General features: G+C 41.0%; 1 protein-coding gene across 4 annotated transcripts in view; it reads right to left on the minus strand.

Moving 5' to 3' along the window:
- cacna1da (calcium channel, voltage-dependent, L type, alpha 1D subunit, a) overlaps positions 1-13,210 on the minus strand; it is a 78,818-nt gene continuing 65,608 nt past the window's right edge. For all 4 annotated transcript variants that reach the window (XM_077603873.1, XM_077603874.1, XM_077603872.1 and 1 more), the window contains 9 exons: positions 12,759-12,892; positions 10,209-10,325; positions 8,117-8,511; positions 6,301-6,327; positions 5,607-5,735; positions 4,395-4,534; positions 3,639-3,745; positions 2,330-2,647; positions 1-701 (listed from right to left, as the gene is read on the minus strand). In XM_077603873.1, the coding sequence (XP_077459999.1) occupies positions 396-701; positions 2,330-2,647; positions 3,639-3,745; positions 4,395-4,534; positions 5,607-5,735; positions 6,301-6,327; positions 8,117-8,511; positions 10,209-10,325; positions 12,759-12,892 (1,673 nt within the window). In that variant the 3' untranslated portion in view covers positions 1-395. The remainder of the gene's footprint in view (positions 702-2,329; positions 2,648-3,638; positions 3,746-4,394; positions 4,535-5,606; positions 5,736-6,300; positions 6,328-8,116; positions 8,512-10,208; positions 10,326-12,758; positions 12,893-13,210) is intronic.

The raw sequence follows: 13,210 nt of genomic DNA on the forward strand, positions 1-13,210 counted from the left end.
GGGGGACGGATCGGGAGGACAGATATGCCTTTCTATGCTTGCATTGAAAACTTGCATGATATGCCAAACCTTAATAAAGTGACACAGGTAATGACATCGTACATCTGATTGTCATCACCCTTCCACGCCAGCCCGAGAGAGCATGGCACGTCCTCGCCACTCATCCTGGATGGTCTCCGCCCGGACCCCCAGGTCAAGAAGCCCTTTGACGGGAAGGTCAGGTCGGCCCCTCTGGAAGGGAGAGAAGTTTCCTTCTGTGAAGCGTGGGGCTCGTGGGTATTTCTCTTCCCTATGCCGTTGTCTTCAGTGTGAAGGCACTTCTTTTGGTCAGAGCCTGTAAATACAATGCGTCTTGTATTTTCACTGATTGTAGTCGGTCATAGGGTCCTTCTCCGCTATAAAGTCGTGATGCAGATCATCTCATCAGCCAAATCCTCTTCGTAGGGAGCCCGGGGTTCCGTCTCGGGCTCTTCGTCGCTGTAGCTGGCCGCCGGATCCTGCGCTTCAAAGTCCCCCGTGGTTAAGAGTGGGAACACGTTGACCCCATTGACGACCGGCGCCATGCCGCCGTTCAGCAGGTGACTGGCCGCGCTTTCCATCTCGTCGATGGTCATCTCGCAGGCGTCCGCTATCTCGTGCTTGGTGGCCGCGACGAACTTGGGATCCTTGGCGTATCTCCCGAGTCCTTCGGATATCAAAACCTGCCCCAAAAACAAAGGAAGGTTGTTGTTACTTTCTACGGTCGTTTTGGTTTTTCTCATAGAGCAGGGCTCAGGTATGTGGTAGTGGGCGGAGACTCCCGGGCCCACCTGCGTCCCGTCTTGTAATCAGGTTGTTCAGAAGGGAGTCAAGATTTTCTCTTGCTGCTCGCTATTGCCAATTTGTAATCTCATGCTCTTTTGCTACTACTAAATGCGCTCGTCTTGTTTTAGTTTTTGTATTTCTCGTTGGCATCCCCTACCTCGTGCATGTCTTGAGTTGATTGTTTGTTTTACTCGTACGCTTCTCTTGTGGCACTCTGCCCATCTCCTCAGTTATTCTCGGTATTTTAGATCCTCTCAACCTTCTGTTACAGGCTATTTTGTTATTGCTTTCTTTTTTTTAGCATCAAGTATTTCCTGTGTTTAATTTATTTCATGACAGGCTTCCTAGGTGTAATTGTCTGCCTTGGGTTTCGACCTTGGTTCCAAATTAGCGGATCATAACAGTTGTTTTGCAAACCTTTGCAATCACGGTTGGTTCAAGTTCACTATCCATTGCCTGATTTTAATAAATACAGTAATACTTAGACATACGAGTCCCCTGACATACGAGCAATTTGAGACACGTGTAAAATTAAGAGCAAATATTTATCTTAAGATACGAGACACATTTTGATATACGAGCATACAGCGGATGCGAGAGGCTGCTCATAAGAACATCATGGGCACTGTCTCTCTGGTCACAACTCCCTCATGTAATGTCTCTACGACCAATAGGCGGAGCGTTGCATTTTTTCAGTGTTTTTTCCGGTTAGTCAGTGCGAATGGCGAATATACTACTTCTCGTTGACAAGTGGTCGTGCGTTATACTATTGTGAGGACATTTGTGTGCATCATTTTCTGAATATTTTGAAGTGAATGCAAAAGCAAACGACCCTCGATAGGTTCCTTTTAGCTGCATCTGAAAGTCAGGGTGGAGGCGGGGCAAATAGAGCCAACCCGGGAGAAGGAAGGTATACAAATTTAAAACAAAATTAGAATTAAGTTTAGTGTAGTTTAGATTAAACTTATTTTTGAGTGTGTCTGCATCTTAATCCAAGTTCATTTAAATTTGTTTATGTTATGTTACGAGCGTGTTGCCGTGCAAATGTCTGTAATTAATACTAAGCAATCATTCTTGAGTCGGTAAATTTGGCCTTTTGTAAAACGCAATTAGCTGGACAATAAAGTTATACTGGCATTTATATACATCATTTGTCTATCTTTTTTGTAAGTTTTATTGTAGGTGTCCCACATACACAAGAATCAGCTGTTTAATCGTCAACTAAATTTGATGGATGGCTTATCACAGCAAATGAGATTTGTAATAATAATAATTAAGAAATCTACACTACTTGTGTTTGTAAATAATCCAAGTTCTTTGGCTGCAGCAAATGGGCGCAAAATCCAAAGTGATGCAGTGGAAGCCATTTCCAATATAGAAACTGTGACTTTTCTAGCGTTATTACCAGCAATAGCTGTACTAATAAATAGTTTAAAAAAAGCATTGAGCAATCAGGCCAAATTCAAAACAATTGTAATTGAATTGAACTACAGTGAGATGTAATTTAACAAAAAGAAAAACTCACCGCTTCGACGAGACTAGTGGCGCTACCTCGCTTCTGGTGGTACTGGCTGTGGTACTCAGGTGGCACCTGCAGGTGAATAGGCGAGTATGTCCTCTGCGTGAACTCATGGTCGTCAGAATACCACGAGCTCTTGCGCACCGATATGTGGCTGCTGCCGACACTATCCCTGTGTGGGTGGTCTATACGGATGAGAGGGGTGTAGTACGGTGACTGGTCTTTGCTGGCGGGGGTGGCAGGAGGCGTGGCCCAGGAGCGGGTGGAACGGGTCGGGGAGAGGTGATGGGCTCTGCTGGAGTCCAGGCCAGCTACAGCCATGACCTGACAAGAGCCAATGGCTAATGTTACTACAAAAAAATTAATACTGTGTAAAATGACACAAAAGATCGCAATATTCGATTGACGATATCAGGATTTTGCCTGCGTATTGTCTCTCCAGAGATTTGTTGGAAACTCACTTTAGAAGTAGAGATACATATTTTAAAGAGGCACAGTGTAAATTGACTTGCAAAGTGAATAATCGCAAAAGCACATTGTCTCATTTTCAATGTGCTACTGACGAGTATTTCAGGAGAAAAACAGTTTAGACTGTAAAATGAGTGCCACAATAATCATCAAATTTCATGCGATTTCACCTGTCATGACTGTCGCCATCAGAATTTAGAGTTCATTAAACTTCTCTCTCTCTCTCTCTCTCTCATTTTCTGAACCACTTTATCCTCATTAAGGTCGCGGCGGGTTCTGGAGCCTATCCCAGCTGACTCTGGGTCAGAGGCGGGGGACATCCTGAATTGGTGGCCAGCCATTCGCAGGGCACGAGGAGACGGACAACTATGCACACTCACACCCATACTTAGGGGCAATTTAGAGTGTCCAATCAGCCTACCATGCATGTTTTTGGAATGTGGGAGGAAACCGGATTACCCGGAGGAAACCCACGCAGGCCTGGGGATAACATGCAAACTCCACACAGGTGGACCGACCTGGATTTGAACCCAGGACTCCCACTGTGAGGCCGGCGCGCTAACCACTCATCCTCCGGGCCGCCCTTCATTAAACTTGTATCCCTAAAATACCTCAGCCAGCTAAACTCATGCAGCCACTCAACAATTTCCACTATTTTTGTATGAAATTGCCAACAATTAGACGTGGAGCACAAATTCACATTACAACGACGCATACACTTAGCAACTTATTCACTATATATAATGTGTCATGCATCAAACACAAAGAAACACAAAATCTTGGATTACCGAATTAGCTAGGTAAAATATCTGCTGGAATGTCCCTACTAGCCAACTACTTTAGTTACCTGGTGCTGCATAAGGTGCAGTGGTAGTGCGGTACGCTGATGTGGAAGCTCATCGTGGCTACCTTGCCTCCGCAGACACTCAAAGTTAAAAGACGGCCTTCTGTGACCTGAGCAACACACGTCGACCAGTGAGTGCAAATGTTAATGTGGCAAATACTCCGTTCTGTAGTGTATTTTCCCATGAAACGAGACTGTACAATTATTTTGTGACGTTAAAGTTAGCTTAGTGTCATTTAAGACACCAAATAATGGGTTGGCCAGGCGGGGGGACATATTCATAAATATTTTTACCATTGTCAATTTTTGGTGAGAAACAAAAAAAGATTAACACAGATTGTTCATAGTAAATGAAAACCTTTAAAACATAATATTTAATAAAAATTGATGGAATTTTGATTGGTTTAAAATGATTTTCTTCTGACACCATCCTGTACAATGGTTCGCAGAAATGAGTTTAAATGACTACTGCAGTTTTATTGCAAACATCATTGCTCTTGATGCAAATGCCATCCATCAATTTCAGCCTTCCCCACTGTTTATTTAGTAGCGAAAAAAAATCTTAACTGCGTAAATTAATAACATAAGCAAGTGCAATGTAAAGAATTAAACAAATTGTGCATTATTATGAATTTAACCAATTTTGACGAACTGTCCTTAACTGAGGATAGCCTGACATAGATGAGTTTCCCCCTGTTTCTAAAATCTAAAAATTGCAAACTTGGCTTAAAATGGTAAGTAGGTAATTAGCAGTCAAACCTTCAGGTGTGGCAGGAAGCAAACGTCTTTTTGGTGACCGCCTTGAGTCATGGTAGAGAGGCTGCTCATCGTCGTCATAGTAACTGTCAGGATGATGGTAACCTTTGGGAGTCTCGTACTCTGCGTCACTGTTCTGATATCTTAATTTCAATACAAAACGCATTAGATGTTATAAAAGCAGTAGGACATTATTTTGTGTGCAATATGTATCGGTTGTAAGGCACAATTCTACACCATGGCACAAATAAAAAACAATCCCAACATACATATACAGTGGTACCTCAAGATACGAGTTTAATTCGTTCCGGGACTGAGCTCGTGTGTCAATTTACTCGTAACTCAAATGAACGTTTCCCTTAGAAATGAACTAAAACAAATTAATTCATTCCAACCCTCTGAAAAAACACCAAAAACAGGATATTGGATTGCAAAAACATTTTTATTTGTGCTAATTCGCCATCTATTAACAAAGTAACAAATAACTAGTGGATTAAGAGTACTAAAATTAGACGGATTTCGCGGAGGGGAGAGAGAGAGAGGGACAGAGAGGGGGGACTTTTTGCATGGCAACGCGCTCATAACATAACATAAACAAATTTAAATGAACTTGGATTACGATGCAGACACACTCAAAAATAAATTTTATCTAACCTTACACTAAACTTAATTCTAATTTTGTTTTAAATTTTGATACCTTTCTTCTCTCGGGTTGGTTCTATTTGCACCGCCTCCACCCTGATTTTCAGACGCAACCTATCGAGAGTTGCTTGCTTTTGCCTTCCCTTCAAAATATTCCAACAATGATGCACACAATCGGATAACACACGACCAATTGCCAAAGAGAAGTAGTATATACGCCATTCGCACTGACTAACGGGAAAAAACACACTGAAAAAAATGCAACGCTCCGCCCAGTGCTCGTAGAGACATTACACGAGGGAGTTGCGACCAGAAAGACAGTGCCCATGATGTTCTTATGAGCAGCCTCTCACGTCCGCTGTATGCTCGTATATCAAAATTTGTCTCGTATCTCAAGATAAATATTTGCCCGAAATGTTACCCGTATCTCAAATTGCTCGTATGTCGGGGCACTCGTATGTCGAGGTACCACTGTATATTATTTCCTACAAAATGAACAACATGAACAGTTTTTTAGCAGATTAGATGTCACTTTTCTGATGTTTTAGTCAGAGTCTAGTGTTGCTGGCCTACCTGTCCCCCGAAAGCATGCTGTCATCTTCATAAAACTCTTCTCCACTAAAATACTCCCCAGACAAGCGATCTTCATCCAACTCCTCCTCTCTGCGGATGGTGGGGTGACGTCTATCCCCACCATTGGACCTGAAAGAAATTATTAGTGTGCACTGTTTAGAAAGAGACAGGTTTTACTGAACTTGTGTCATGCACTGCCATGCAGATGCAAGCCTACAGAGTTGCAGTGCTGTTGAAACCTCATAAAAGCATGAAAACGAACCAACACACCCAATCCGAAAGACAAAAAAAAATCCACAGATTTAGAACTTGAAGATCTCTGTTGCTTATGTAAACCATGTAAAGCCATCTAGCTATTAGAGATGAATAAAACTGATGAGTATAAGCAGTGGCCACCAGTTAACAGGATCTAACATTCCCTTGTGCCAAAACAAGCCACATGCATTAGAAAAGGAGCTTTTGACCGCAATATGCTGGCCACTTGAAGACATTTCCTCTATTTTACCTCCCATTATTGATTTTTATATGAATTGTTCACTATGCAGAGACATAACTGACCAGCATATCACACTTTAGCCATGTGTTTTGCAGGGATACAGACAGCCATTGATCCAAACGTGAAAAATGAAAGAAGTGGTAAATAGACCCTTTTTTTGCTGTTACTGCTGTTGCCAAACCTGGAAAAACAACATACCTAACATAGGTCTCATAGTAGCGCCTTCTGTCCATGACAGCAGAGGGTTGGCCGAGAGAAAACATTTGTGTTAAGGAGAAAGGAAGAGAACACAGAGAAAAAAGGCAGGAAAAGAGTGATATATATACTGTATATCATACAGCTCTTTACTGTATATCATACAGTATATGTACAGTAATCGAATATATATGTATGAAAAAAAGAGTATGATGGTGGACATAGAGGGTGCTGGACAATCTCGTTTTTTTACAGTTCCCACGATAAGAAACTATTTGAAATGAAATTGTCCCACACACTCAATGGTTGCCAGGGAAAAACAAGGCCCATATTGGAGTATTAATGAATAAAGTCTGCTTAGATGGGAGACAATTGATATGGAGTGGGATTCTGCCTGAAGGCCGGGATACAAATGGAGTCACCTGCCTTTTTGCGACAGAATTTACTCCATCTCAGGTGCACAGAGGAGCAAAATGAAAGTTAAACTTATTCTTGACCTTACATTTCAAACGATGGGAAACTAACACATTCATGTGTACCATTCATTCATTCATCTTCCATACGGCCCATCCTCCAAAGGGTTGCAGGGTTGCTGGAGCCTAACCCAGCTGTCTTCGGGCGAAAGGCAGACTACACCCTAGGCTGGCCCCCAGTCTGTCGTAGGGCATACAGAGAGACAAACGACCATCTGCGCTCCCAATCGTACCACTACCAGCGGGAAACCGTACTCGGACGTTTCGCCGAAAGACGTTTGGTCCCCGGACGTTTAGTCGACCGGACGTTTGGTCGACCGGACGTTTGGTCGACCGGACGTTTGGTCGACCGGACGTTTGGTAGAACGGACGTTTGGTAGAAAGGATGTTTGGTAGAACGGATGTTTGGTAGAACGGATGTTTGGTAGAATGGACGTTTGGTCGCCAGGTTGTCACTGTCTAAACCCCTCTCAAAATTATAATCAAGAGGGAGAGAGAGAGTGAGTTTAATATCTAAATATCTAATATCAAAATATCAACAGTAAACTCTCTGTCATAATTTGACAGCGAGCGAACCCGGCGACCAAACGTCTGTTCTACCAAACGTCCGTTCTATCAAACGTCCGGTCGATCAAACGTCCGGTCGACCAAACGTCCAGGGACCAAACGTCCGGGGACCAAACGTCTTTCGACGAAACGTCCGGTCACGGCGGGAAACGAGCCCACGCTCGCCCGCACCGAAGTCACACGAGTGAACCTCTACACCATGCGGCGGCCATAAGTGTACCAACTATTTTTAATACGCAGGATTGTCAGACAATCATTTGCTGATGGACAGCAACATCAGAATTCAGGCCTCCAATTAAAACAACGGAAATCTAGCAGTCAACTGAAGATAGGAAAACTGATTACTCTTTATCCTTAAAAACTAAAAGTAGCCTCCGCTCGAATCAATTTGATCCGCAAACAAGTCGTTAAATAAATAACAGCCTCTTCCCAAATACACATCTCCAAGGGGAAAAAGGGTGGTGGACTCAGAATGTTTTATGTGGGCCTTTTACTTCTCTCCCATTTAGTAAAATGCCAAAGTAGCGCCTTAAGTTTTGGTCGTAAAACAGGCTGTGTTGAATTTATACACAAAAGAGAGTTAAAAATAATCCAACTACTTAATGAAAAAATAAAAGCAAACAAAACACAACAAATGTCCTGTTCAGGGTGCGTGATCGAGAAGCAAAATAAATAAATAAAAGCGCATCTATGCCAAAGCTTCATCCAGCCTTTCTTGATATCAAATTCACCATTAAGAAATGCTTTTATCTGCAGCTGGATAAATAAATGGTTGGTACCTTTGAGCTTGCGGGGTCCGGGACTTTTCATAGTCATAGTAGGAGCTGTGATGAACCGGGTAGCCATTGGGAGGGGCGTGTTCATAGTAGCGTTGGTGCCCCCCATTGGGCAGACTGGACTTGTTGGCATTGTTGAGGTTGATGTTGGTGGATTTGGGAGACTTGCCATAAGAGTTGTTGTGGTGGCGGTGGTGATTATGGTGGTGGTGATGGTGACGATGGTTGGCGTGGGACATTGCGTTAGCTCGAGAAAGCCGTCCCACCGGTTGCTCCATGTGAGCGTAGTGAGGAGGCGGCTGCACTTGCAGAGGCCGCTGTGTGGCGTTGGTCTGGTGGCCGTTGGATCTTCGATGACCTCCGTTTATTAGGTGGTTGCCAAAGAGTCCGCCATTACGCTGCCAAGGAATACGCACATTGACAACTCCAACATTTTCATTGCTTGTAATACAAATGAATACAGGATTGATGTTAAGATTTTAGAATTGATGTGAGCAAAATAGGAAGCTGACTTATGGGTGCATGGGTTGTGTGGGCGGAAAATGAATTAGTTTTGTCCTGAATTACAAATGGAAAAAATAAATATGTACTAATTGAAATAGGACAAAACAATAAATGAGTACAACTATTCCATTTGCTTAAAGTATGTATGCATTTTTAAAGGTGTTTGTCGTAAAACACCATTTAAGAGTATCAACACCATATGGACAAAAGTGCAGTGACACTTGGTAATTACAAGTAGAGACGCATAAACATTAATTTTTTAACTGTAGCCAAAAAAGCTTCACATTTGGCTGAGAAAAAGACTTTACCCCATCATTAAAAAATCTGATACAAAACAAAATATAAATACTAAGAAGAATCTCGTGAACAACACTGCCAAATTAGGATGACCATAGGGACCCCTTCACATCTCAGTTCGGACATTGGAGACCATAAGGGCTTTTAAATCTCAACTCTCTTCTCTGGAATTTGGCGATTAAGCACAATTATATGTATTGGGACTTTAGAATTAACCCTATGATTTTGTTTTTATAGTAGATATATTGCATCTGATTTATTTGTTTTTGTTATTTGCTTTGATCTTGTGTACAGCACTCCTGTTCTTTAAAAATGTGCTTTATAATTAAACTTTGACTCGACTTCATAAAAGCACAGCACCAAGAATATAAAATTGTGAAAAATCAAGGCAACTAAAATAGTGAACAAATAAAAGATAAAAGAAATGTCTGAATGTGTATATATATATACTATATATATATATATATATATATATATATATATATATATATATATATATATATATATATATGTATATATATATATACATATATATATATATATATATATATATATATATATATATATATATATATATATATATATATATTTCATGCAACAAGCCCATTTATTACCTATTTATTTGTCTAAAATGTCTTTTCCTGTGTCTGTATTCTCACCCTCTTGCTACTGTGACAGTGAAATTTCGCGAATACGGGATGAATAGTTATCTAATCTAATCTAAAAAATAGTCTACAATCCAATACTGCTAAGTTCTATTTATCAGCAAATATTTTCCAATCTTTCATTCATTGATTCATTTATGCACCGCTTATCCTCACTAGGGTTGCGGGGGGTGCTAGAGCCTATCCCAGCTAACTATGGGCACCAGGCATGGGACACCCTGAATCGGTGACCAGCCAATTGGAGACGGCACAGGGAGACGGTCACGCTCACACTCATACCGAGGAGCAATTTAGAGTGTTCAACCAACCAGCCTAGCTTGCATGTTTTTGGGACGTGGAAGGAAACCAGAGTACCTGGAGAAAACACACGCACGCTCGGGGATAACATGCAAACTTCACAGGGGGACCTAACGCGCGACCCCAGAACTGTGAGGCCAACACGCTAACCACTTTCCACTGGGCTGCCTATTTACCAACCTGTATAATATATTTCGAAACAAATCTGTTGTCTCTCTACAGAGTTTGAATTCATAATGTTATTCCAAAGTCTTACCACTTGTGTCCATATGGTGCAAGTGATGTGTCATGTCACAAACATCCCCCCTATCAGGTAAAATCAAATCAGTTACCCTATATATTTCCTCGTCTTCCTCTGGTATAAAGTCTACTAGTTCATCATCTTGCAGGTCACATGATATTGCTCGGCGAATTTCGGGCCCAATATCATGGAGTGTGCGGAGGCCAGCCTGTAACCATTAAAACAAAAGCGCTAAGCACTGTTGGAGAGGCCTTTATCTCACAGTTCAATATAAAAAAAATGACACCTGTCAGCCACAACCGCACACACATGCCTGCTAGTTTGACACCTGACATATAAAGTACAGTGCAGACAGACATGCACAGAAAGACAAATGTGCTCAATTTAATATAAACCGACTTTTTAGCTCAAGTACACTAGGTGAAATTGGTCTAACCTTTGTTTAAAAGTTGACTTAGATGGACTTAAATCAGTTGCGTCTGCCTGAAGTTGACTTGTGGTGACAGTGAGTGCAGCTATACACTTACTGTCCACTTCATTAGGTATTCCTGCACAGTTTAATGTGAGCAATGTGAGCCTATCCCACCCTGATACCCTGAATTTGTTGCCAGTCAATCCAAGGGCACAATGGGACAACCATTTTTGCTCAGACTCATATCGAGTGACAATTTAGAGTTTTCAACCTGACTACCAAGCATGTTTTTGGGAATTGGGAAGAAACGTGAGAAAAGCCACGGAGACACAGTGCACAGAAGTGCTTTAATCACTGTTTTACCGGGCCATCCTGTTAGCAATTCAATATACAGATGTACCTTGACATATGAGTGCCCCGACATACGAGCAATTTGAGATACGGGTAAAATTTTGAGCAAATATTTATCTTGAGATACGAGACAAATTTTGATATACAAGCATACTCCCTCTTTGTAATGTCTCTGCGAGCACTGGGCAGAGCATTGCATTTTTTCAGTGTTTTTTTCCCGTTCGTCAGTGCGAATGGCGTATATACTACTTCTCGTTGGCAAGTGGTCGTGCGTTATCCGATTGTGAGGGCATTTGTGTGCATAATTTTCGGAATATTTTGAAGGGAAGACAAAAGCAAACCCTCGATAGGTTGCATCTGAAAGTCAGGGTGGAGACGGGGCAAATAGAGCCAACCCGGGAGGAGAAAGGTATCAAAATTTAAAATAAAATTAGAATTAAGTTTAGTAAAAGGTTAGATTAAATTTATTTTTGAGTGTCTGCATCGTAACCAAGTTCATTTAAATTGGTTTATGTTATTTTATGAGCGTGTTGCTGTGCAAAAAGTCAGCCCCCGTCTAATTTGAGAACTATTAAACACATTTTAGTACTATTAAACCACTAGTTATTTGTTACTTTGTTAATAGATTGCGAATTAGAACAAATTAAAATGTTTTTCCAATCCAATATCCTATTTTTTGTGTTTTTTCAGAGGGTTGGAATTAATTAATTTGTTTTTAGTTCATTTCTATGGGAAACGTTCATTTGAGTTACGAGTAAATCGACATACGAGCTCAGTCCCGGAACGAATTAAGATTGTATCTCGAGGTACCACTGTATATATATTTTTTGTTAACTCAATATTGCTAGAAAGTGTTTAATTGAACACTTTTTCTTCTGGTCTCTCCAGAAGCACAGAGCTACAAAATTCCAGTTAATAATAGGTATAAAATTTAAAAACCTCAAGAAACGAAGTATTTTAATTAGTTTGTAGTACCTTACTTTTTCTTAGCTCCAGCCCCTAAAAAATACTCACCTCTCTATATATTCCAATTAAATTCCTTCGCTGCCATTGATGGCGATAAATATCCAATGTCAAACTGGAAGTGCAAATGAATTGGACATCTATCGACTTCAATGGCTGTGAATGAAAAAGTAGGGTTGTCCCCAAACTGTTAACGCAAATGAAAAGATGGAGGAATCATCAAATTTGCAGATGAAAGGTGTCAGGTGAACAAAATTAAAAAAATAATAAAAAATAAAAACCTGCCTATTAAAATTCAAAATGCGACAAATTATAGTCTAATATAGTACTTGTTTTTGTACCAAATAAAAATATGAAGTAATTCTTGTTGACCAATAATTTAAACTTCTGGCTATGACACACTCTTTCACCAAGTTAGACAACCATGAGATTCATAGTCTCGGAATTAAGCCTGACATACAAAAACAAACAAGCAAACACACGTTTGCATTGAAATCTCATTAGACTGTGCAGTTCAACCTATGTTGTGGCCTAGGGTGTATATTGCGGATTGGAGTGGAACAGAAAACAAGCTTTCGAGGTGACTTTCATGAGCTGACGGATGAATTGTGTTACACAGAAATCTTGTGAGATGATGGCTAACGCTTAACATCAACATGTTTGACAATAAACAAACCGTTGACACATAATTCAGCTGCAAATGAGGTAACAACATATCCATACTATACAGCGAGATGAACCTCCTGCTGACTCACAAATCATAACGTTAGCACACTTGATGATATTTAAATGAAATGCGTACAAACATGTTATAGACAAAACACTACAGTCCTACAGTCCATGTTTTCAAATGATTAGGTGACCAGCTTTGCTCACACACTGACTTCCAACTGGATTTGAATGGCAGAAACTCACCTGCAGTGCGATGGCTGTGTTGTTCTGGGAGGGGTGCGCACCCACCAGGCCTTCCTCTTTACGTTTCTTGAATTTCCTAAAGTAGTCCTGTATCAGGAAGGTGGCATAGAACTTCCCCACGGTTACCTCATCATCTGAGTGAACAGACCACCTGTGTCAGCAGGTCAGCACATACACAAATTCCCGGACGGATGGTTTTCAGGGGCGAGGAGGGGAATTCAGCTCTTCCCGACCTGAAGACAAGTTCTAAGACTGTCTTTCGTGGTGGTCCATACAGCACATCATGTCAAGCGCAATTCATATTAAAAAAGACCAGAAAAAAAGTGAACAATGTTCTTTAGGCAAGTGGTCTCCTCGATAGTAATTAATTAACTAGAAATGCCATAGTTACAATTTTGGAACCAAAGAGTATAATCATGGGTTTTGTCTTAATTTGAAAAATTATTCTCATT

The sequence above is a fragment of the Stigmatopora argus genome, chromosome 6, assembly GCF_051989625.1.
Source record: "Stigmatopora argus isolate UIUO_Sarg chromosome 6, RoL_Sarg_1.0, whole genome shotgun sequence".
NCBI lineage: Eukaryota > Metazoa > Chordata > Actinopteri > Syngnathiformes > Syngnathidae > Stigmatopora > Stigmatopora argus.